Below are 26,296 nucleotides of genomic sequence, written 5' to 3' on the forward strand. Positions count from 1 at the left end.
TAAAACTCAGGAAAATATTTCTGACATGAAAAAGAGTTGTCAAATTACTGTGTCTGCTTCATGACATAACAAGAACTGTAGCTCTAAGAGCACTTCAACAGCAAATAATATCTTTAAGTAAAAATCAAAATCAGAAATATGACAGCAGTTGAAATACTTATGCACATACAACCTTTAAATCAGCCAGCTCAGATGGTTGCAATCACCACTCTGAACTGCTGGGCAGCCATACCCAAAGAAACACATCAAATGAAACACACAACTATCAGCTTAACCTTAAATCTGATTAAAAAATGATGTGCCTGAATTTCACCATACTTTTTTCATGCACCAGTAGCACATGAATGGTTTTCTGTGTTTATCTATGAACATCACAGAGCAGCAGAACACTGTTTGCTCCGGGACTCGTGCGTCTTTAGACACTTCTTTTCCACACTGCCCCTCGTAGGCTGACCTTTCAGCCAGGAGTTTGCCCAGTGAAGATGAAGCTAAGTTGATTCAGAGCATAACATACAGTTCCCTGGCCCACACTTCCTCTCCCATGCTGCCTCCTAAGAACTTCAAATAGAAGTGAGGATTCCTCATGCCATTGCTCTGTGCCAGCAGCTGATTTATTTATATTTCAATTCAGTAGGAAGGATTAAAACTGGGATTCTAAGCAGAATTCACTGTTCAAAATGTTCCAATTGTTTTAGCATCTGGGCACCTTTGAGAACAACTGACTGATGTATCACTATGGTAACACAAAGAGGCCTCTATAACTTGAACTATTAAGACAGCAAGAGGTTTTTAAGACTTGTATTTCTACAAAATATAGCAAAGCTAATGCAACATCCTAGACAAACTAGAAGACTGAGAAGAAAAATAAAGCAGAGCTCACATTTCCTATTTTTCACCCCAACCTCACACTGACCATGCATTTCACTGCCTCGGTGGAGTGGAAAGACAAAAACTGCACAGGCGTGCTCTTCCTCTTGCCAAATCCATTCCTGGTGAATAACTGAGGTAGGGATTTTGCTCAGTGCCCAAGCAACGAGTCAGCAATTACCTGAGCATCACTATGAAATTACACCCTGATGAAATGGTTTGAGCTTCCAAGAAGAAATACAGAGGGGAAAAAAAAAATTGGCCTTTTACTCCTGCAGTCCTGATAAGATCTAATCATGGACACTTAAAGTCTCGTTAAGATTTGCTGCTACCACTTCTGGCACCATTTGCTGCTTACAAAAAAAATACATTAAGCAGATACATTATTTAAAGCCACTAAACAGTTTCTTTCTAGGACAAAATAACATCATTAATCAAATATTATACAAGTAGCATTGAAAGCCTTTTATTTTTTTTTTCTGACCAGTCTTCACAGCTTGTGTCCTGAATGTCTTGGATGTAATTTTACTGTGGCACACAAGATAATTATTTTTAGCTATTTGTAACTGTTTAACATTTTATTATCATTAATATGCATTTTATCTGGTTTGGATCACACACTTTCTCATGTAGCTTTAGAAAGCATTAGTTATCCTAAACACAGTCTGTCCCTGTAGGGCCTGAAGGCAGAAACTTCTCCCTACAGGACCTGGATGGCTGGCTACTGCTCAGCCCTCTGTGATATGCACAATTTTTGGACATGTAAGTCAAAACCATGTAGATACACAAAGATAAGAACAAAAATCAAAGCATCAATGTTGTTTTCCACATGAATTGAATACCAACAAGTATAATCCACGCATGCACATAATCCCAGCTCATACATGGAGTCTGCATTCCAGTCAGTGGAATTCAACAAATGCCAAGGGCACGTCTGCATTGGAGACAGATGACACTGGGATACTTAGACACGGGAATTAGAATCTGTTTTGCTTCCATTAACTGGATATGAAGAAAACTATCTGCATGTAGAAAGCACAGGGTGAAATGCAAGAGCAGTATGCTGATGTTTCATTCATAATGCTGGAGATTTTCTTGACGCTGCATGCTTTTACCTCTCTACAATTACTCTTAAGGTTTCTACAAAATTTACCAAATTCCAGATGTAAACCTTTTCCAGCAAGATGGTTCTTTTTAATTTCAAATATACTTGTCAGAAATGTTGGCTTAAAGACACTTATACACTGATACAGTTTCATACAGAGAAGTTCAAATAGGTTTAATTTGTTTAAGCACAATCTTATTTCTAGTTTAAAGAATTCCAGAGGCACAGGTTGTATTTTTAAACATGAGAATTAGAAGAGTAACAGAGGTTAGAGCATGTTTCTGAGACCCCCCAAGTGTTTAGGAAAAGTTATGTCTGTGCTCTTAGAAGATAACACTAATCAGGCTGTAAAGAAAAAATAAAAACCCAAACATGCCAAAAATGTGGGAGATGGCTTCATTCAGCACATGCTAAACAGATATCAGTTTCCTACTTTGAATTCATATGAGATTATTAAATGCTGAATCTCATCATAGTAGACGAAAAAGCCAATCAAACAACAGTGCAGGTTTCCCTTTTAGTGAAGACAAGAAAAAATGTTCTATGCTGCTTTGAACTAACCAGCAAGATTATTCTGGATTTCAGCACAGTATTTTACAGCCCATTGCCTTTCCAATCTCTTGGCATTCAGAGAGCCACACAAGGGAAGCACTACAACAATTAGATACTCACAGCACTTTAAACACAAGGCCATGGCAGTAACACCTGGACAACAGGTAATGCACAGTGTTAAATTTTAAGTACAGGTAATTGAGATGAAAAGGGTTTATCACCACCTTGAAAAAGATACCACAGCCAGATACAGACTTAAGTCACAGATCTGTAGCAAGATCACAACCTACCTAATCTACTCTAATCCACCAGTGGTGTTTTGGATGTTTCAGGGATTTTTGGGGACTGTGAGGGAATGTTTTAATTTTCTTACAGTAATAGGCATGCAAGCCAGGACTCCACAGATTATTTTAAACTTGTATATACCAAGGGAAGCAGAAAACTAAACAGAAATGGTAAATACACAAGTGATGTTATACATTGTCATGTTTTTTAATACCTTCCACACTTTAAAAAGTACAGACCTCAAGTCTGTGTTGTGGTAAAGCCTTACAATTGTGTTTTCTTTCTTTTCATGTAAACAAAATTACCTTTATTTTCCAAAGACTCAATTATTAAGAAATAACCATCCTGCCTGGTACTGCAAGGCAAATGTTACAGTACACTCTGTGGTTATGATCTTTATTTAATGCAAGACACCAACATACACTGTAATTAAGTAGACAGAGTTTCCCTGGAAGAACACACTACCACACTTTTGAAGATGCCATTGTATCTTGCATCATAGAGGTAAAATGATCACTGAAAAATACCGAAATATATCAAATGAGCTGAATATTTACCAATCACCTCCTCTATAAAAATCAACTACTTGCCCGAATGAAAGCACTATTCAAACAAAAAGAATCACCTTATCAAATCTGTTAAAAAGTCAGTTTCTTGGCATATAAAGGCCCTCTATATTCCCTCTATAAATGTCATTACCAAAAGTCTTGGGAAAAAATGTAGGCTAATGAACAAAAGCAGCAGCTTAGCCTCAGGCCAGTTTCTACTTTTGGAAACACCTATGAAACCCTGATGAAAGAGAAAGGAGGGTCTATATGCATATCCATGAGAAGGAATCTGGCCTGGTGTTTAAACTGCACTTGTAAAAGATCATGTTATTTGAATAACTCACTGTTTGGACACATCAGGCATTATCATCTGCTCTTTTTTCCTTGTATCCACTGTTGTCTCCACAGGGGTAAGTACTACAGCAGCACATGACACTATTGACTGGTATGAGTCTTCCCGGCACACTGCAAAGATAAAAAGCATCAGTGTTAAACAGTGAACTCAGTTTGCACTTGAAAGGGGGAAAAAAAAAATAAAACTATTCATACTGTGATAAACACAAATGCAGATAATTAATCAGGCTTTATTGTGGTCACATGCAATGAAAATGCCATTGTTTTTCACACTTCCTAATGGGCTCACTTTGCACGTTTTTGCCATTGACTGATCATTCACTAAGTTTTACCTGGCACAGGATCTGTTGTCAGTCTGCTCTAGCTCATTGGTGTGTCTGAGTCCTATAAAAACTTGTATTTCATAAATGACATCAGAGTTTGATTCACTTCTTAGTTCTTTTTCATCACAGAGTGAAAATAAGGGTGAAAATAATGGGTTGCTTCCAGGCAAACCTTGCACCTTCAAAAATTTCACACTTTGTAAGAAAATAGATTTAAGAAAATCTAATTAGTGATTACTTTTCGCCTTTAACTGCTATGACTCACTTTACTCAAAAACTCTAGAAGTGATATCTGATATATTAACTCATGCTTTCTTTTCATAAAAACTGTATCTGTATTGCTGTGCTAAATGTTACAACTTAAGACAGTGTTTAGAGCTAGAAGAATGATCACACATTTGAGCTGAGCATTTGGCTCAGTTAGCACTAATAAATGAATATCCAAAGTTTCTGACCTCTGAACAGACAATTATATATGTTACCAGTCGTAAACATTCTTAAATTCTAAATTTTAAGTGTCACTAGTAATTCAGCTTTTACTAGCAACCCCTCCTACTGATTTTGAAGCTATGGATTTCCTTTACAGCTAAGGCACACCTTTCTGAAACAAATAAGACCTGAAATTAAGAGCTTGTTTCATAGCACAAAGCATGGCAGCTTCTTATTTTATATTTGGTAATGTATTATATATAAGCAAGAAGAAATATTTAAACAGAAAGACACACAGTATTTTATAACATACAGAACCCTTCCATAAGAGTGAACACATGCCCACAGACCCAATAACACAGCCTGTAAAACCAGAATGACTGTGGCAAATTCTCAGCAATTCAAAACCAGAAAGAACACATTTCACAAGTACACACACTCATGCAAGATTGGTACTGGGAAAGTTGAACTGTGACATTTATTTATTATTATTCCATTTTTCACAATCATGCCCTTATCATATCCTTATTGCTCACAGATAACGCACCTTTGGCACAGACTACACTCCCCTTAGAAAAGAAGGAAAACTGGAGTAAAACTTGCCCCATACTGACCTGACTGGGTCAAGAACAGCTAATTGTACCATTTTACCCCAAGGGCATGAATTACCTTCAGCCCAAACTCAGCACAGACCAACAGGACCAGCTGGTGCTCCACAAACACCCTGAAACACTAACAGGAACAGGTCAGGTGGGGACTGGGTATTTCTGCAAAGGTCTTTTCTTGCTTTCTGAGCAGTTCTGAGCCACTCAGCAAGCAGCACAAATGGCTGGAGCATGGGCAGCTCTATCAGGAAGGAAACCTTTCGTGGAGTGCTTGTAATTGCATTGAATTCATCTGATGTTGTCCAGCATTGTTCATGTTCTTATTTTAAATATTAATATTAAATATTAATGTGCACACTGTGCTAAGCCACCTAAGATGCTTGGTATTGAAGCCTTACTTTTTTTCCTTTGGAACCAGCATTACTCAGTATTTTGTCCCTGTCATAGACACACATCTCCAACAGATAGTTATACACCAAGAGAAACTTGCTATATTGACTGCAGGCAGGCAAGTAGGATTTATGTTATAGCCTGATGCACAACAAATTAAGATGAAACTAATGCAGGATACATTGAACTAAAGAGACAACATAAGAAAAAACGGAATTTTAGGTGATTTTACATCCTACTGTATTATGTACAACCAGCAGACCATCCACTTGGTAGGCACCAAGTAATTTACGAAACAGTATTTTCTCATTACAACCAGCAAATATGAGTATGTGCAAATAAGAACATTTATGTCTCTTTGTCTCTTTATTTACAGTCAAAGAATTGAAAAAAAAAAAAAAAACCAGGCTTGTCATAATGCACCAGTGATATTCAGTACCTGAATTTTAACCAGAAACACTGATAAAACAGGGAGCATAAAGGATGAAGCAAATACATATTTTTCTTCAGAAGACCTGTCTTATTACTAGAATATCAAGTTATTACTTTAGAACTCATAAAAGGTCTGATGACAAGCATCACAGGGGAGAGTTTGCCCTAGATCAGGCACCATCCATCAGAGCAGTTACAAAGAAAAATAAAAGAGGTAATCACAAGTAACAAAGAAGACACTGCATATCTCTCACTCTTTAAAGGAATTTCATGAATGAATAAAACTGTGAAATTGCTTTTATTTAATAATTAATGCTATACAGGAGTTGTATAATCCCCTAATTTACAGCTGAAGAAAAACCCAGTGGTCATCCAGTGATTGGAGCTCATGGAATGTATTATCCCCATATTTTAGGCAGCAATACTCTTTGGTCTTGCTTTTGAAAATCACTACAATTCCTCCTTTTTATCTCAATTCTCTGTGCACAGTTATAAGTCATTATTGGACAGTATAATTAACTAAATTGTCATGAAATGGAGATGGCACAGCAGCAAGTAATTTTCACCTACTGGAGTGAATGCTCTTACTATCTGTTCATAACTTGCATTGAAGTAATGAGAACTTGCTTGAATGTGGACTCTCAACTTTAATACTGATGGGGATGGGCCGTGTTCACTTAAGATTGTTTGCATTTTACATTCCAAACTCAACTCTTAAGTGTAGCTTCATTTCTACAACTTCATTTTTTAATCTACAAGTGGCTAGCATACCCCAAAAAAGATCATTCATGATGACTACACGCTGTACTCTTAATGAACTGAAATCTGTTCAAGCCTCAAAATATCACAACTACTCCAAGGGATCGCTCCTTTTAATCATAAATCCTCTCACACATCACACTTGTTCCTTAACATCCAGCAAGAACTTAAAAATTTAGCCTTCTCACATCAGCTGGTAAGGAAAGCAGTATTTTCAGTCATCTGAGTTAATGTTTGGGAAAGCCGTCAATGTAATCAGCTGTCTCAACCTGCAACATTATTCCTGATGCATACATGCAGAATGGTGGAAAAAACTGTACAAGTTATCAACAACAAGGGGAACAATCAGCCAATTTTATACTTCTTGTAGCAGTTTCTTTAAGAAACTAGTATCTTTAGTATCTCAGGATGTGTTATACTCTGAATACCTGCAGTAAAAAAAAAAAAAGCAATTTGAATGCAAGTGAGATGGTATTTTTCAGTCCTTTATTCGCAATTCAACCATTACGCGAACAAGCTAATAATTGTAATGAAACAACACAACCAGAGGAACATCTACGTGTTATCATTAAAGAAACATATTTTTCTTAGTGAAACAGAAGATACCACCTACAAATTAGAAGTCATGTAAAGGAGAACTCTACAGAAAGGGAAAACAGTCTTAACTTCATAGACTACTATTATAAAAGATCTGTACTACTTTTGAAGCTGCATGGTTTCTCCCCAGATCCTTCAGTTTAATGATGCATGCAGCTTGTTTTCTTCCATTGCCAAGTGTTTTAAAAGTATCCCATATATTTATCACTAGGAGTGCTGGCTTGGATTTACCCTAGCTGGTTTAGGCAATCCCAGAACATCATTCACTATCAAAACAGATCTTTACATCTGGAGAAGAAAAACATTAGGTTTTGGTTTTTTTCTTTGCCATTTCTTTCAAGAACAATGAGAGTGACTAATTAAACATTTTTCTTCTACTTTGAACCTATCAGTGAAAAATTTTTAATTCCCTAAATAGTAGGACAGTAGGAAGCCTTCAACAGCTACAGAATAGAATGTGTTTCTCCAGAGAATAAAGAGATTTTTAAGCTCCAGGGATGTCATTTACATCATATATTTCAAACACTTAATTGTACACACTTCCTCCCCCCCTCCTTTTTTTAATTGAGGAGAAAGAAAATCTGGTTATCATTTCTTGATATCGAAAAAAAGTCTCCCTTGATACAAGATGCAAGATGAAATTAGCAACAAGTACTACCTGCTTAGAGAAAACAGAAGGGAAATGTTCATATGCAGTGTGCAATGAAGCATAAGGGAATCATGACACAGGGACACAAAAACAGTGAAGTATTTCTGGATTTCAGAAAGCTGGGCACTTATCCTGACAATCCAAAGTATTTACATTTATGCCTATGAACTTTAAAATTATCAGCTCTCATCATTCAAGAGACAGATCAAGTCTGGAAACAGATGCTGTTTTATACCAAAAATCCTTCTGCTTTGGTAAAAGACTAGGCAAGGAGCCAGGAGCATGGAAGGCACCTAAATGCATTACTCTGAAAGATCAGTCAGCTGCCACTGTAGGAGACAGGCAACTAGAGCATGAGGGAGCAACATCTGGGTCCCAAGCATCCAATCCCACATCCCTTTTACTACTGAAGGCCAGATGTTATGTTTTAATAACTCTTGTGTTTTAATAACTCCTGAACACCAATTCTCCTTGCAGGCACTGAGAACATTCTGGCACATGGTTTCCTAAATACCTTTCTGCCATTAAAAGGCTCAGGAAATGAGTCAACCTCTGAATAGCTCTGAACAAAGGACAAGAAAGAACTGAAAAATATGTAACCTTATACAGGTTCTTCAGACAAGGGAAAATTCAGGACCAAGAACTGTTACACTTAAAACAGAGTTTTTGCTAAAACAAACAAATAAACTTAAGCCAAACCACAAACACACCAACCAACCAAAGAGGAAGAGTGGATACACTGTAAATTCCTTTAGTATATTAGAACAAGTGAAGAGCTGAGGAAAGAAAAAGAACACTTATAATATGCAACTCAAGTTATTTTGCCAGGAGAGCTGCTGACGTTAGCAACGGAAAATAAGAGAAGGACCTTGAAATCCAGTCTATTAATTCTGGTATGTCCAGGGAGAACTGTGACTAACCAGCAAGTTAATCCCTTCCTGACTGCACAGATACAGCCTCTGATAGTCCTGGGCCACTCAGAGAGCCCAGAAAAGAACCAGCGTTCTGACTTGTCACTCCATCAACCCTAAGCATCACCTGCATGAAACACTGCAGCAAAAACAAGTGTAGGAATTCAGTTCCATACCCTCTTTCTCAGATCCAGAAACACAATAAAATCGTTTTCTACTTTGTTATTAAACCCTAAAGCCCAAGGAGACTTTTGGTCTCTTTAAAGCAACACAAAAGGTCAAGGTACTTTATGTGAAAGCTATTTTTGCCCATCTACTTATATTAAAAAAAAGCTCAATATTAAAAAATAATAATAACAAGGCCTAATTTTCCTGCTGCTTGATCCTAGATTTGATTATGGTCTTTGGAGAAAAAAAGAAACTAAATGGATCTCTATTTTTTATTAGTTCAACAGTTATTCTAGGGCCTCTTGTTCCCTAGAAACAGCTACATTTCACAATATTGGCCAAGTGAATACTTAAGAGAATGAGTGTATGTGCTCACAGTCCCCAAAGGGTTTGCTGTAATAATTCTGCAATAAAACCACAGGCCTGGTTCTTAAACACAACATAGTCACAATCAGAAATTTTGTAATAGCAACAATTACAAGCCCATTATGGGCAAATGAATTACTTTCTATCAGGTTCTTACGTTTCATGGCTTTTTTTATACAAAGGCTGCACATACATATTTGCTTTGTGCTATCTACACTGGCACACAAACATGAGGGGTACAAAATGCAGCATTAAGCAGGAACTAGGGAATTTCTCTAACACACCAGCAGTTCTGCAGTGATTGTACCCTTGCTTCTGTATCCTAAGTTTGTTTGTTGTCACAAGCCACTGTGATAATACAGTAAGAGCCACAAGTGAAATCTGTGTCTCTTAATTTCCGGGTATAAGAAATTAAACTGTAATTTTCCAATGTTCATGCATAATGGAATGCTGAATGAAAGGGTATGCCCTGATCACCTAAGGACAGACCCTACGGACACAGCAAGTGATAGAAACACCAATTCCTAAAATAATCACAATGACAAAACTGATGACCCACTTCTTGCATATTTCCTGTTAGCTCCACTGTATTGAGAGATCGACTGCAGTTTGGTTTCTCCTGAGACAGAAAGATGACACAGGTACCTAAACTCCTGATCAGATTTCTCAAGCAGCCTCTCCCAGCTTACAGTGACTTGCAGACTTTCTTCTACAATGTGGTTGTGCCTGTATTTACTAATCCCTCAGGGATTTTATGAATTTGTTCAGTTATTTATGTTCTAGCATAAGCTTGTAGCATCCACAATGTCCTGTAGACTTCCAAAGCTGAATATATGTTATGTGAAGAAATACTCCTACCAGTCCACTTTAAACTTGCCACCAGCTTGTTTCATCTGACTCCCCCAGTTTTAGTCTTGGAGAGGACAATGCACAAATCCCCCTTCATCTTCCACTCTGGATTTTTCAGACTTCTTCTGGATACTTAGCCAGCCATTTCTTTTACAGGCTTCATTATCTGCATTTGTTCCTATTTAAAACCTGTTCCATAAATCTGGTCTCACCTTGCTGACCTCTTCAAAACCAACCATTCCTTGCTGCAATTCCTGCAATGATGGATCACTGTAGCAAGGCCAGGGGAAACTCTAACTGCATTTGCATTAAATTAAGTGGGTTAGTTTTTCCACTGTAACTACTGTACACCTAAAACATTCTAAGTACATCTATTTGTGCTTGAGGCTGCTTCTGAGATACTTTTTTATTCACAGTGAAGTATTTAAAGCAAATATTGTTCCAACCAGCCTACACAGGAATTGAAAAATCAACCTTTAGAAATAAAGACATATACCATATCCATAGATCTCGCTTCTCAATGTCAAAAAGCATTGGCTTGGTGTTATTAATAGAACTTTTAAAATGACTACTAAGTTTCATTAGCTTTTGGCAACACTATGAGTCAGGATGATGTCACAGGCTTGTATTTTTAGCCCTCTAGCCTATGACTTGTTTTGTGACACAAGCATGAATAAGAACTGTGTGCATAAATACATAACGGTGTGAGGGAAAGGTTATAATGAAAGACTAGTGATCTGAATCCTACCAATCATATCTAATTCTGCCAAATTCCAGGAAGTCTCATAATTGAACATTATGAACATCTATTAGAGTAAGAAGTGGAGGCTTAGTCATTTAGTCTAGGATGTGTGGTGCTCATCACCATGTGGGCCAACCAAGTGCATCCCTTTCTTCCCAAAGAGCCTTTGAAGACAACTGGTTATTTCATTAATTAATTTATCATACAGTGCAGCTGCAGGTTGGTTCATGGGGGAAGCAAGGCTCACCCAGACCTCCCGTTCTCATAGCCTCTGCCATTCTTGGCAAGGCTGCCTCACTGGGTAGTAAGAAAGAAAAACACCACAGGACGTGGGTGATGGAAGGAAACAGAACAGCCCAAAATTCCAGATTTCCAGTAAGAATGGAAAAGGTAGTGCTGAAAGTGCCAGTTTCGGGTGCAAGCCTAAAGCCATGCCCTGGCAATAGCCAGAAGGTACCATAAACTGGGAAGCCTTTGTCTCTTCCCACAGGGCATGGAGGAAATCCCAACAGGGATGCCACCAGCTGCAAGAGCCATCTGCCTCAAAGTTCCTTTTTCAGCCAAGAGAAGAATAATAGTTTTAGTTCTGCTTTTGATCACATTTGGGTTTCTATTTATGTTATGTGATGCCTTCAAGAAAAGGAGAGAAAAAGGAGTGACTGTGACACTGGCATCTTAAAAGAAGGAATATAAAAAGGCCTGCAGGGCATTTCTGTAGGCATAATACAATCCCCTGAAGGAATGACTACTCTAACAACAATATCCTCGACTGTCACTCACTGCAAGTAAAACTGTCAAAACTCAATAGCAAGTGTTTTCAGAAGCACAGTCTCCTGGCTTCAAATATTATTCCTGGTCTAGCTGAAATAAAGACTGACAGGCAAGCAAGATTAATTTATTGTGGTTTGTATTCAATAGCTGTAGTCACAAGACATTTACTTAAACAATTAATACACAGATAAACCTCCAAAAGTAGTTTCCCAAGAGAAATTATTAAACAAAATCACAACATGAGGTTTCCTTGCAGATTCTAAAAGCTCACTAGGAAAATTACACAAGGTATTTTTGTTTTGCAGGAGTATGAGGCTACTTGGTTTTCTATTATAGCCATGCTGGCAGTCACTAGCAGGAGCACCAGGTACAGCTGCCACTAGAGCTGTACATCTTTCCAGCTGTAGAATGACAGCCTTTGTCAACCCCAGTGACAAGCAACTCAGTCCCTATAGCAGCACATCAGTCATAGCCATTCCAGACTCATTCCTGCCTTCACAGAAGTCACTCACATACCAACTATTAGAAATTTACACCAGACATTGAAACAAATAGAGGATCCGTAACAAAGAAGATCTCACTCTTTTCTCTGGGCAGATATTTTCCATATTTGTTATAAAATGCAAGCCATTTATTTTATATCTTTGCTCTCTTTAAGCCGATACACTCATACAGGAAAGCAAATTCAGCCCAAGTGTCTCTGCAGTCATTTAACAATCCTGTAAACCAGCATGCATAAGCAAGCAGCTGGCTACTGCTCCAGGGTAACCACAAAGCAGGGGAGAAATGAGCAAAGTGGGTGGGTCATCACCCACAGTCTTACCACCCAGCATTCCCACAGCAAAGGGACAGGTCAGCAGGAGCACCTAGTGACAGACTTCTGAAGCAAGAGGGGAAATGCAAGGGTTTTAAGGAAGAGAAGGTTTAACAATGGGGTATATAGAGAATATATAATACCTTCCTCCTGTGGGCACCTATGACAGGCACCCACCAAACCTGGGTGAGAAGAAAGAACACTTGGATGTTCAAAGAGCGGCCAAGTAAAAGCTCTTCACAGGTAGGTTGAGACAGCAAGCAAGGGATGGACTCCAGAAGATAATCAGTACAGCAATTTCCCAGGCTGTCCACACAGCTTTTCATGCAGTACCAGGGAAATCACGTTCACAAGTTGGCTAGGTGACAAGAAAGGTTAGTGGCAGTTGTACAATGATACAAAGCATCCCATGCCACAGAGAAAACTGGGAAAGAGAATACTATTTGATGTACCTGCAGTTTTAAAAGTCTGCCCATTTGCATAGCTTGCAGATTTTTCTATGCTTTGTACTTACTGCATATGATTTACTAGATTTCAAGGCCAAATGAAACTACTGGGATCATCTGATCTGACATGTGGCACAGGTTCTTCTAAAAGTTCAATATTACAGCCCTGATGCAAAACTTTGAAGAGTACAGGTCACTGCTATGCCAGGTTTGTAAATGATCTGAGGAGTTCTTCCAATTAATAGTCAAAATAAGAGCATAATTTTTCCAATTGATCTTCAGAAGTAGAGACTTCTAGCCATACATCTATGCTGCAGATAAAGCATATGCCAAGTAATACATATGCATCTTTCTGAAAAGCAATAAAACAATCAATCATTATGCTGATGCCTTCTCACACTTCCCTAAAAGTTTCAATTATTCTAAAAAAAAAAAACTAACTAAATTCACTAGGGCCTGAAATCCAACTAAGTTTTGAGAGCAATATATTTTACCTTAAAGACAAATAAATTGCAAAAGGAATAGACTGTGCTTGGCAAAAATGGTCAGGATCAAACTGACAGGAATGTGAGACAAGCTCAGCAATCCTGAAGAGCCATTAAACCAGATGATTACAGCAAACACTGTTTAAATGGAGACCAATGCAGGATTACAGAAAGAAAGAGTGCAGACTATCACTATGCCTCTGAAGTACAGATTTGGTTCAGAGCAAACCAGCAAATCAGTGTGCTGCCACTGCAAAAATGTCTATTGGCTATACAAAGATGGAACTGGTGAACCAAAGTCACTGAAATCATGCTCAACTTGGTTACCATTTCGACTTCTCAAAAAGATGACTGAAAGATACACTACACTGTATGTGATCCAGTATGGGTGAAAATTCCAGACCTCCCTAAATAAGATGAAGTCAAACTGGATGATTAAAAGCAATTAAATTATTGGAGGAAAAAAACCACACACACTAAACAAAATCGGTGACTGTCTGTCTACACATATTTAAAGATTAAAACCAAGATGTGTGTTTGTCAAGTATGTATTTTAAAGTTGCACAGCACAACTTGGCAAAGTATAATCACCTTGCTATTTGGGAGACTGGACTTTATGAACTGAGGTCTCCCTCTGTTAGAGTCACAAGAGTTGGCTGGTCCAAGTCACACTTCAAGGGTGTGACATAGATGCTCCAGTTGTATCGACCAGTTTAGCCAGTGTTTTTAATTATACAAGCAGTCATGGCAAGGCAAATAGCCTTAGCATATATAGAAGCATTTTGGAGGCTGTTTTCTTTAAGAAAATTATCTAAACCATTTTCCCCTAGCCCTAACTTTCAAATCTAACATTGATATTTACATTGCAGCCCCACAGAACTCGATGGAGGAAAAGAAGAATCATGTATCAGGAAATGAGATATAAAACTACATGGGGTTAATTTCTTCAAAAATTATTTTCCTCTGAATAGGTAATAACATGCAGATGTCTGTTAACTGACCATGTACTGACACAACCACACGAAAATGCCTGAAAAACTTGAGAGCAGACCACCACAGGACAACGATGCATCATTCATACAGACTGATGCTGCAAAAAGAATAACCAGAATTCAGTGGCAACCACCCAGGTTCGTATTAGATTTGCTCTAACCTCATTAAACATCAAAAAAAATTAACAAAGAGTAATTCAAATTCCTAACATGAATCAAATGAAAATTTAACTTGCAAAGAAATTCGGTTGCTTCTCTTCATGTTATGGGTGAAGTTCTCCACAGAAGGAGTCATACAAACCTTTGAAGCAATGCAACAGATAGAGCCAAGCCATTACAAATTCATCAGCTTCTGTTCAGATTCTACCAGTCATGCCAAATGCAAAGCAAAGAATGAACAAATAAGTCAGTTTTCTGTTAGTGACAAACAACAATTTGGAGACAAGATAATAAGAAAATAAACATTTGCATATTATTCCTCAACTTTGATTTAAACACCTTTCCTCTGGTTTTTGGTTCTGAAAAGTAAATAGTGCCATTTAGTGGTCAGGTAGATTTGCTGCACTTTCTAAACTGAATGCAGTACTGCACACTGACAATATTAGCATGGGAACTGCAAATGCTGAGCATTGGCACAGTCACTAATACTGTTATTTTTACTAGAGGAAATACTGTAAATGTTTTTTTGAGAAGTATGATGTTTTATTCAAAGCATGATTTAGAACCTGCACTAAATCTTTTTGCCTTGTCTCCCTCAAGAGCAAAGAACTACACGCTTTTCCTCCTGCTCTCCACCAGGTGACAAACAAGATTCTAAATTTTCTGAATACAGAAAAGGATACTGGGAAATCCTGTAGGAGCTGGCAGGAAGGTAACTCAAAAACCTGTTCCACAGAAAAAGTCATTATGTCCTAAACCAGCAAAAGATGTACAGAAAATAGGAGTAAAATCTACATTACTGATTTTCACTGAATAACACTCCAGCTGAAGATAAAAACTAAATTGCCAGATTCACTGGGACCTTTCTCTGGATTCACCAACCCCAGAATTTCTGAACCCAAGGTGAACTGGTTAAATAGAAGCAAAAAGAAGAAAGCTCAATTCTCAAATAGCACCATTTGTCAAAGCAGCTGAAGTGTTCATGAATATGGAAGACTGGTTGGGCATCTGTGAATCCAGCAAAATCTGGCCTAATGACTATTTAAATAGTGACAACACATTCACAGCCCCACGTTCACTTTCCCTTGAGAAATCTTCGATCTTTACTTCAGATGTCATGCCAGAGGCATCCAAGGAACCAGTCAAGTACAACAGATCCTGCTGAAAGTTAGCTGAGTGCAAGTGGACCAGATTTCTAGAGGTAGCTAAAAATTAAGACAAACCACTTTTTTTTCCTAATCCACAGTGATTCTGGAGTGATTTTTTTTATATACAACTGCATATCAGGAGATGTGGCCTCATAAAAACTCAGCTATATCCATCAGCCTTCACTGCTTGCTTTCAAGGGAGACAAGACTCTCCTTTACTGCATATTTATGCAGCTGGCTCCTAAAGGGTGGCACACAGAAACAACACATGCACAAAGAAGTCCAGGCTCCAGAAAAGTTGTAACCTACATAGAGACTCAGAACAAATGGGCTCCAAAGTTCCTAAAATGTGGAGCACTCAATGACACTGCTCCATTCTCATCCAAATGTCAACAGCCGTCCCCTGCACGACGCAATTTAAAATCCTGGCACTCACTGGAAGGAGTCCCACTAACTTCAAGAATACTCCAGACACCAGGGCGCAAAGGTTACCCTTGTCTCTTCAAAGGGAGGGTGACTAATGGGATCTTCAGTATGCAGAGCGCTTCCTTGCACTTCGGAGCACATGGCCACCAATTCTGGAAGCTCCTTCCCACCAGTTCTCAAAGCCATGCATACAAGAAGGTTAATTTACTTCACTCTCTACTGAACAATTATGCTCTTAGCTGATTAGAATTTAAGAGCAAGCCTAAGATTAACACTTGACATTTGCTAGAAGCCCTCAAATTTAAAAACAAGAATTATTTGGAAGTCACCCAATATTTTAAATATCATATGTATTAATCAAAATAAAACTTCACTTCTGTGAAAATCTTCAATATAAATGTTATGTACTGCAGTTAATCTACAAAAATACTCAAAATACAAAGATCCAAAAGGTGAAGGAAACACAATTAACACATCATCTTCCTTAAAAACACCCCTTATAATTGTACTATACCATTAATTTCTATCCACCAGTGACATTTGAAGTAGCTAGATGCTTTATACACTCAACAGCATAAAAAAGATGGGAAATCAGCTATCTAAATTATCTTTATTGCATTTGAAAAAGGAATTCCTGTACTCTTATGTGAGAAGTCATGCATAAAATGTGCTAAAGCACCCATTTAGATCTAAGAAGTGGGCAACACATTTTCTACCCAGCAAAGATTTCTCACTGTATGCTTTTACTTTTTCTTCATATATTCACTATCTCTTTAATAATGGCTTTGATGTCAGAGGTACTGCCTAGTCTACATAAAACATAAAGTACTGCTATGAAATAGCTGCAATCCCCTGGGATTAAACACATGACCAAGGTTTCATTTGAGTACATCTCCCTGTCAGCCTCCATACCAGTGCTCCAGCACTATGGATGGCAATGATTATGTACAGAACCCACATATGAAAATGCTAAGGAGGACCAATACATTAAAATTTTTGATTGATCCTACTTCTGAATTCCCAGCATCTATTTTGATTTTTAGATCTGCTAATGGATTTGTTACCAAAATGTGTTTATTAGATGAAGCAATACATTAAACATTTTGCAACTTGTCAATGCTGAGACAGCAGAAAGACTGTTCAGTCTAACTACCAAATGATTCCCAGAGCTGTACTGTCAGTTTTAATGATGCCAAAACATAAAACATGAAAGGAAGGAGTAATTTCTTTGCATAGCCATCATTCCTTCTGATAGAGCAGGAAGTGAAGGTTGCACAGCAAGGTATGGGTTCACTGCAGCCTCACAAAGAATATGTGAAGTCCCTCATCCCACAAGAAAGGTCAAGAATGAGAGAGGAGCAGCACTCCTCAATCCCTTGGAATTCAAGTCACAAGCAGCAAAAGGCTGAAAACAAATAGAGGAGTCAGGATGACTGTGGGATCAAGGCTGACCATGGAGATCTCAAAGACACACATTACTGTGGGATACATGAAAGTTTCCTTCTTAGATAACTAATTTAAACTATTAATAAAAAAAACAGTCAACAAGTGGTGTATTTTCAGGATGGTGGAAATCAGGATTTCTGGCTCTGTCAGCCAGAAGAACTAACAGTCCTCAGCCTGGTGTCTGAGTTAGCAGCTAAAACCTGTGGGGCAGGAAGTTTCTATCAGTTCTGGGGCTCTCAACACTTATGTTACCCTTTTTGTTTTTTCTGTTGACATAGCTCTGAAGAACACAGCTCTGAAGAATCCAGTTGAGAGCACGAGAACTGTTAGTAAACTACAAGGAGTTAGCAAAACAGAAAGAAATTGTGAGTTGATACAATCTCTACTTCAGCTTCTTTGTTCAGAAAAAGGTTTAGATTAAAATCACCCAGTTATGTCTCTGAACAAAAAAAAAATAAACAAAACTGCAGTGAAAAGGTGTCTACAGAGTGTATCCAAATTAAAACTTTATGTAAAATCCAGGATACAGCTGATGTGCCCTGTAGCTATTCTCAATAGGAGTTTCCCACACCTCAATTAAAGACTAACATGAAGATATGGGGCCTGCTGTGGCACTTAAGCATCCATGAGGTCCTGCTGATGTATAGAGACTGTGCAGTCAATCATGATACATACTGAGCTCTGTTCTCACTTCCTGGGTTGTGGAATATCTAAACTGCCATGAATACAAAGAGAACAAAGAACTATTTCTAAATTAACTCATCACAACCAAATTGAAATTTAGGCAATCTCCAGGTTCTGCCTTGGTGACACATTGAAAGCAAGGGAAGTAACAACCATTTGGGGTTTTATACTTTCTCACAGGACAATGAAACATCACAAGTTTGTGGGCCAAGACACTACTACAACTAGAAGCATCAGGAGGGCACTCAGTCAGACAGCTACATCCCCAGTGACATGTCCTTGGAAGATGGAAAAACACTGCCATCTTGTCGGAATGTTTGGGTAACATACACCGATACTTACACAATGTCTTCTAAACAAGTACAAACAAAATTGAAGAGATTATGAACTGATGTGAGAGAAAGGGCTCCCTTGATAGGCTAACCATGACTCAAGAAATTTCTGCATTAATACTGCCTTCCAGCCTCCAGCTTCTTATCTTGAAATCTCAACAGAACAGTTTTGTTTGCAGAGCCGATGAAAGGAAACACAAAAAAAAAATTTACACCCTGCCTGGTTTGCTAGTCAATATAAGGTATGAAAAAATAATTCTTTTGTTTTGTTTCTTAAGGGCTTAATACCAATTAAGTATCACTTTTACTCAAAAAGGGAGTATTTTTTCCCTTTTTTAAGTATAGTGTATTTATTCAGGCTCTCACACAGCGACTCAGAAGTGTTATTTTACTCACACTTAAAAAAAAAAACAAAACAAAAACCAGTAAATAAAAACCCAAAACAAAGCAAAACCCCCTCTAGTTTAGGGATTGCAACACTACCAGATACAATCCTGGTGCAGCACTGTACTGCTCCAGACTTATCCTAGCAGAAATCCCAGAAGACAAGGAGGACTGAAAGGGACCATGGGCTCCACCACACACTGCAGTGATGCTCTGGGAGGGAAGAAGGTTCTAGGTGCTGGGTTAGAGCCCTACCCTCTAAGATTTTCATGCTGACAGAGTATCTGATCAGCAATGTTACTGCTAATGTCAAAAAGCCCTTCGGTTCACTAAGAGAAAAAACACAATCGCGCCTTAAATGTCAACTGCTTTTCAAACCTTTTCAATGCCTAAATTTGTTATGGACTTCAGATACAGACCACTGCCTTCCTCATACAGTAAATACATGTACCATGAAGACCTTACACTGTTAAAATACCCCACAGGGAGGTTTTATGCAAAGGAATAAGCAGGGCCATGACCCTGATATTTAATGGGAACAATGGCAGAGGTACACTTTGTAGAAGGATTTGCTGTTTAAGAATCTGATTAACCTTCATTAATTAGGTATTGGACAGAGAGGGACTACCATTCAAATTCTCAGTACCTTGTGTTGATTTTACAGTGACAAGAGGAAATTTGTAATTGCTCTACATGAAATATTATTTTTGCTTTTGTTTTCATTGGTGTGGCTTGTTAGGCAGACTGCTAAACATGTAAGAACACAGTCTCTGTACATGTAATTACCTTCTCACCAGGTTGCTAATTACTGCTGAAATTACTAGTGTCATATAAGATTTTAAAATAATTATATAAATTGCAGGTAAAGATTAAATTTACTGACACATGAGCAAATAAACACTATCAGAATTCTTCTGCCTATGAAACACTCTTTGTGTCCAAGGTCACAGCCCAAGACCACAAACTGTCCCACCAACAGGTTTTGGGACTAGCTGGCATCAGATACAATAACAATTGTTATTTTCTTGTAACAATTGTTAATTATTGTAACAACAATACAAAAACAATTTTGGTGGAAGGATCAGATGGGACATGCAGAAGGACAAAATACGATTTCTCCACATTCTCCCATATATTAGAAAATCAAGCTGAACAAATTTTCCCTAATGCTTAAGAATACTACTGGGGTACAAAAAATCATACAAGAGATGAATTTGGCATTTTGTGCTGTTAGTTTCTTTCTGGTTTTGAGTAAAAAGTTTTGAGCATATGCCATGTTATAATAGAAATATATTAAGTTCTGCAATATCTTTTCTACAAAAAGATGAGTTTCTCTTCTTTTTTATTAAGGTCTCACAGGTATAGACAGGAGAATGAGTGAGAACAGACATAGTTCTAATCCAGAACAGAAACTCCCAAGTTACCATGTTATTCTGGCCTTTTTATAATAATTTCTATATATAGGAATTCCCTGTTCTTACAAATCAATTTTTATGAAATGGATTATCACCTCTTTACTGAATTATTTATATCTAACTCCTTATTATCCCAAATGTAGCTAGACAACAGTCACAGGTAGGGTGAGAAATAAAATAATTAAGAATTATCAATTTCTACCAAATGTGGCCTTAATGCTGGTATTTCAAGTACTTTATAGCCAGTGAATTGCTTCTTCCTTAATTCACATATTCAATTTAAGCATTTTACAGCCACTGAATCACAGCTTTCCTTTAGACCTTCATTTTCCAATCAATGCTCATAGTTGAAACTGTATTTGCAGGAGCATAAAAGCATATTTCTCTGCATTGTAATAAGCTGTTTTGAAATACTATTTTAAGCTTAAAGATTTGTAAAAGTAGTTAGGCGTACAAGGTATCACAGTCAAACTGGACATTTTGAGTGAACCTTGAAATAACCTTCTTCAGGTAAAACTGGAGTGCAGATGAAGAGGCTGGACACAACAAAAAGTGGCCAGAATTCCTAAATCCATCACCAGTAGAGCAAAACTCCTGTGAGCAGATAAATGTGCACACGGTTTCTGAATTTCAGCCTCCCATTGTGTGCAAAAGTAAAGCTTAGGCACAGCTTTTTAACACAGATGTGCATGTTGCTTTGCTGAGATTGTAGGACTTAACTGAACCAAGCTTCAGTAGGTGCAGAAGTTTTAACAAGTGCAAAATACGCCACCTCACTTCACTCTCTTTGGATGCTTCAGTCTGATTTCAACAGTCCATCAGTACCCATACCTGTAGTTCAACAGGGCTGTCTAATCAGTAATTTTGGTAGCAGTTGAAATCATCTTCCTAGAACCAGCAAGAGCCAGCCTAGCTAGTTGGAGCAGGTATGAACAATAATGGAGTCCCTGCATAAGATTGATGTCTCTTCACACACATAGAAAATTAGCAGGGGGAGGTTACTCTGCTTCTAGTCATCCTCTTAGCACTGAGAATTTTTTGAAGTAAATGTTAATTTGAATTTTAAGTATCACACTCTGAAGCCACCATTTATTACGCAGCTCAGTTAAGGACAGCTAACACCTTAAAATGCTACAGCATTAATTATGTACATAAATCACTGCACAAAGGACACGCAGCTAATTTTAATCATTAATTAATTGTTTGCTGTTTTCGTTGCAAAGACCCAAGGCTTAATTAAGTACCACAGGAATAGTCTTTCATGTTCTCTGACAGACACTGTCATAGATGAAAGTGTTCAGAGACTTTCTTCCTCCTCCCAATTAGACTGGCATCCTCCGCACTCATCCTGCCAATTCAAGGCACTGTAACAAAGTCTACGAAGACACCTCACGGAGACAGGCACGACAGAAGCAGCTACCTGCAGCTGACCACACACCCCCAGAGCTCTTCCCTCAATGCCTCTGAGGCTTTATTGAGTACTCATTCAAACAACTGAACACTGTCATAACATCATTTATGCTGAACATAGTGGAGATACATCACTCATTTCCCAGCTACTCTGAAGTTTTCAGAGACTATTACAGAGTCTTAGATGGCTGAGGCTGCCTTTACAGTTCAAATTTAGTGACTTTGGAGACCTGAACACCACAAGAATCAACCCACACTGCGCTGTTCAGGCAGTTTATTGAAAGGAGTCACAACCTCTTTTGCTAGGGAGGAAAGGATAAAACTGTGCTGACACTTATATACGAAAAAGAGCTTCAGCAACAGAAGCAATAGTTAATTTAAAATAAGTGAGGTTCAGTTATGCTGAGGTAACTGTGTGTCCTTCTATGCAGCAGTTATGCTCCTCCAGTTTCTAAATTAAAATTCTGCCTGGTAAAACTTATCATACACAGCAGTATGACAGAGCCTCAGATAAAACTTCAGTCTTCTGTCACTAAGAACTTTGCGTAAGCAGTTAAAAGCTACAACTCTCTTAACAGCTACAGCTCTGGATAATCTGAAAGGAATCTTATTTCATTGTTTGCTAAAATTTAGCTTGTTCACACTATAGTTGTCAATGTAAATCCTTCAAGCTGCATCCCAATTCTCTTTTACAACAAAGATCGTACAAAGAGAAACGTGTAAAACAGAGGGAGTTTGTTCCTATTTCGAAAGGTCATCATTTTATTATTTCATAGCTGTTGTATTCATTCAGAGCAACTGACACCAAACAGAAGATACTAAGGATTATGGTAAAGAAACAAAAGTTATTTCACAGAATATCCTGAGTTGGAAAGGACTCACGAGGATTATCCAGTCCAACTCCTGGCCCTGCAAAGGGCAACAGCTAAGAATCACACCACCTGGCTGAGAGCACTGTCCAAGTGAGCAGCTGCTGCTGAGGAATGTGTGATCCTGACATCCTACACATCTTCACCATCTTCACCTTTAACCCTGGAAGCCTGCTCACTACCTTTAATACCTTCCAGGATCTCCTCAGTCATAACGTATTCAGGAGACTAAGCTTTTCTTCAACCCTCAGACAGAGAAACTAAACTGAGTTCTGTTGTTATTTGTTTTCCATGTAAACATGGAACATTTTGGGAAATATACTTCCTTTAATGACACCAAGGCTGAGAATAACAAGTTACCTTTCAAGAGCAACATTAGCATCAAAATCAATCTACTGAAACTGGTAGTGTTCAAGGCCGTATTTAGGCACCTTGTAATCATTCATGGATGGTCAAACACAGTCAAACAAAGATGAAGTGCAGATCTGAAAGTTCAAGTGCAACTTCAACTGACCAAAGTGAAACCACTTGCCTTCTTGGAGGGTTTCAGACACAAGAATATTTGTATTACTTTGGGAACAGGTGTATGTACTCACTGGAAAAAAAACCCCAGTGTGACTCTGTGTGGCAGAGTCTCACAATGCCCTGCATTTATTTTTAAAGCAACTCCAGAGCAACTATGTTCCATTTATTACCAAAACCTTTTCTTTTCCCTCATGGGAACATCAGAATGCTTAACATGGCCTCTGGGTTTCTTTTTAGGCTAATGAACCATTGCTAATAAAAATCAAAAGCAAGTCACAGTTCTGTTGATTGAAAAACCTGTTGATTAGGAACAAGAAGAGAAAAATAGTTGGCTTTTTCCTTTTTATACTCTTTCTTCCACTAATTATTTCAAAGATGAAATGCAGCGTACAAGTCTAGATATTCAGTTTTGCCAGAAAGTGTGCAGATTAGAATAAGAATATGCTACAGAAGCTAACTTACTTAACAAGATGGCATTTTTCTTACCAAAATGAAGAAATCATATTGTTTCATGGAAACGATGAATGAAAACAAATATAATGTGGTAACTGACTGTATTTTTAGCTCTGTGTGTGTTAACAGACTGAACTCAATCTCTTTTTCAATGAGGTTTAAGCTATCAGTTGATTAGCACATCACTTAGATCTATGAATGCTAGATAAAAATCAAAATAAAAACAAAAAAAACATGGAAAACTCTCAAGGCAGCTGGCTGTAGTTTCATAACTTAGATAACAGAAAGCTGATAGGAAACGCACTGTAGGAAAAATCTTGTACTGGCAGAAAAAAAGAAAGAAGAAAAACAAAAAAAAACCAACAAAAACAAATGTGCCAGATGAGGTAATTAGCTCTTCCCATCTGTAACTTCTGTGCTATCCAACTCTACTAGGTGATCTGAATGCTGGTGAGGTGATTTGCAGTGAAAGAGGTAAAACTGGCATGTAAAATTTCAACAGTAAAGCTGGAGGGTTATTTGCCTACTGTTGGCAATGGACAGTTTATCCTAGCTGGAGCAATAACGACAAATTCTTCTTCAAACACATTGTCTTTCACTGCAGGTATTTGGAAATAACCCAGCAAAATGAGGCTTGTTAGACATAGCTGGAGAATAAGTTTATCTCATATTTAGGAAGTCATCTCCATAGTTGCTGAAGTTAGCAACTTAATTTGCTTTGAATTTAAAAACTAAAATTAATGACAGCAAAAGAAAACAATTTTCAGCTCAATTTCAGCATAATGAACAGGAGCTGCATACATAAACAACAGAAGTGTTCTGCATTTAAGATTACATGGTGAACTTGATTCTCCAGCAGTTCTTCAAATGGAATTCCCATTTCAGTCAATTATAGATTGTTTACTTCATTGCTTTTTGAGCCTTCAAACACCACTGCATTTAATTAATTAAACAAATAAGCAACAGTTTGATTAATCAAGTATATAACCAAAAAGCCATTAAAAATCAGGATCAAGTAAACTTTCCCAGCAACTTCAAGACTCTTTACAAGATCACATCAATAATGTTCTGTCAGGAAAATAAATAAAAGACAAATAATAGCGGTGACATTCTCTAGATACGGCTTTACCACAGAAGCTAACAGGCATCTGGTACTTCTCAAATACAATCCAGCTGTATGTGTAAGCAAAAGCAAGCAAATGAAATCATTTTAAAATGCAGAATATAACACATGGTGTAAGAGGGATGCGGAAGGAAAACAAACAAACCAAGAAAAAAACCTAAAACCAAAAACATCTCAGGATTCCTGTTCGTGTAAATGACTGACACTACTTATGACAATGACATGAAACTCCAGTGCATGAAGAAATATTCATCCTACAAAAATGTTTCACATTAATATAATTAGGCTACATTCATGTATCAATAATTGACACTACTTATTTCTTCCAGCTAAGTGATTTTAAATTACTTCATAGAAAACACAATGAATATAGGTTACTATGGCGATCAGTGTAATTCAGGAATAATTGGTTTATATTTTAAACAAACACATTTGGTTCTTCAACCTGAGGCTCAGAAAACATTCAGTAGGCACTTTGAACTTCAGCTTTCCTGACCAAAGTCCATGACACAGTGAGGAAACTAAGACCTCCTCCAAGAGAATAATGCATTAAAATGTTCTGCCCATGATGCTAAATTATGTATAAAACCACACCATTCTGCCAACGATTTTTGTTGAGCAATGATATTTGAAACTTAAAAAAACAATTACCAGGCAATTTGCCTGTAAATTGATATGACTCCATTTAAGTGATCATTTTTCAGGCATAGTATTCCTGGCAGCAACCTCCCCACCACAACATACACTGCATCAGGCAGAGCTGACCAGCATTTAGATGAGGAAGCACTGGAAGAGCAGGAAACACCTGTGTCCTGGGGATGGGTTGTTTCTTCCACAAGAGCACTAGCTCCCTGTCCCAATAGCAAACAAGATCATACAGTGCCTTTTCACAGTTACAGCATTGAGAGACAGATGCTTAGTTTGTTAACACAAGCCAAACTGCTGGGTTTCTTTTCCAGAACTAAAGCGATTCATATTGGCTCATAAAATCTGTGTTCACTGGCTGGATGAAAGATGTCAAAATATTTTCACAAGAGTATGGATGGTCAATTATGTGTTCTTTCAAAATTTCATCATCTGATTTTGAAAGAAAGCATTTCTCTACTTTTGCAAATAAACAGATGTTAGAAATATCATAATCAGTAAGTTTTACACTAGAAGCATCTAAAATCTCAATACTAGTGGATACCAGAAAACAGTACAGAGAAGGTCTTATACCCACAGAATCCAGAAAGTCACAGAACAATCCCATCCATGATTTGGTATGGAGCATACTGTTAAGTGCAGTTTACAAAAATGGCTCAGGTGTTTCATAGTATTTTTGCCTTGTTTGTTCTCCAAATTGTGCTTTAAACCAAGAATACAATTAATGAGACAATTCCATAATGCAATTCAAAATTTTATTTTGAAATAAAATACTTTGAGATTCTTCAGGATGCAGTGCTTCAGTTAAAATATGGCTGCATGAACAGAAAACATACTT

General features: G+C 37.7%; 1 protein-coding gene across 36 annotated transcripts in view; it reads right to left on the reverse strand.

The window, feature by feature from the left end:
- CCSER1 (coiled-coil serine rich protein 1) overlaps positions 1-26,296 on the reverse strand; it is a 648,564-nt gene that overhangs the window by 444,140 nt on the left and 178,128 nt on the right. For all 36 annotated transcript variants that reach the window (XM_086888587.1, XM_086888585.1, XM_086888622.1 and 33 more), the window contains one exon: positions 3,702-3,822. In XM_086888587.1, coding sequence (XP_086744713.1) covers positions 3,702-3,822 — 121 coding nt within the window. The remainder of the gene's footprint in view (positions 1-3,701; positions 3,823-26,296) is intronic.

The sequence above is a fragment of the Cyanistes caeruleus genome, chromosome 5 (genome assembly GCF_971803275.1).
Source record: "Cyanistes caeruleus chromosome 5, bCyaCae1.hap1.1, whole genome shotgun sequence".
In the NCBI taxonomy this organism is placed as follows: Eukaryota; Metazoa; Chordata; class Aves; order Passeriformes; family Paridae; genus Cyanistes; species Cyanistes caeruleus.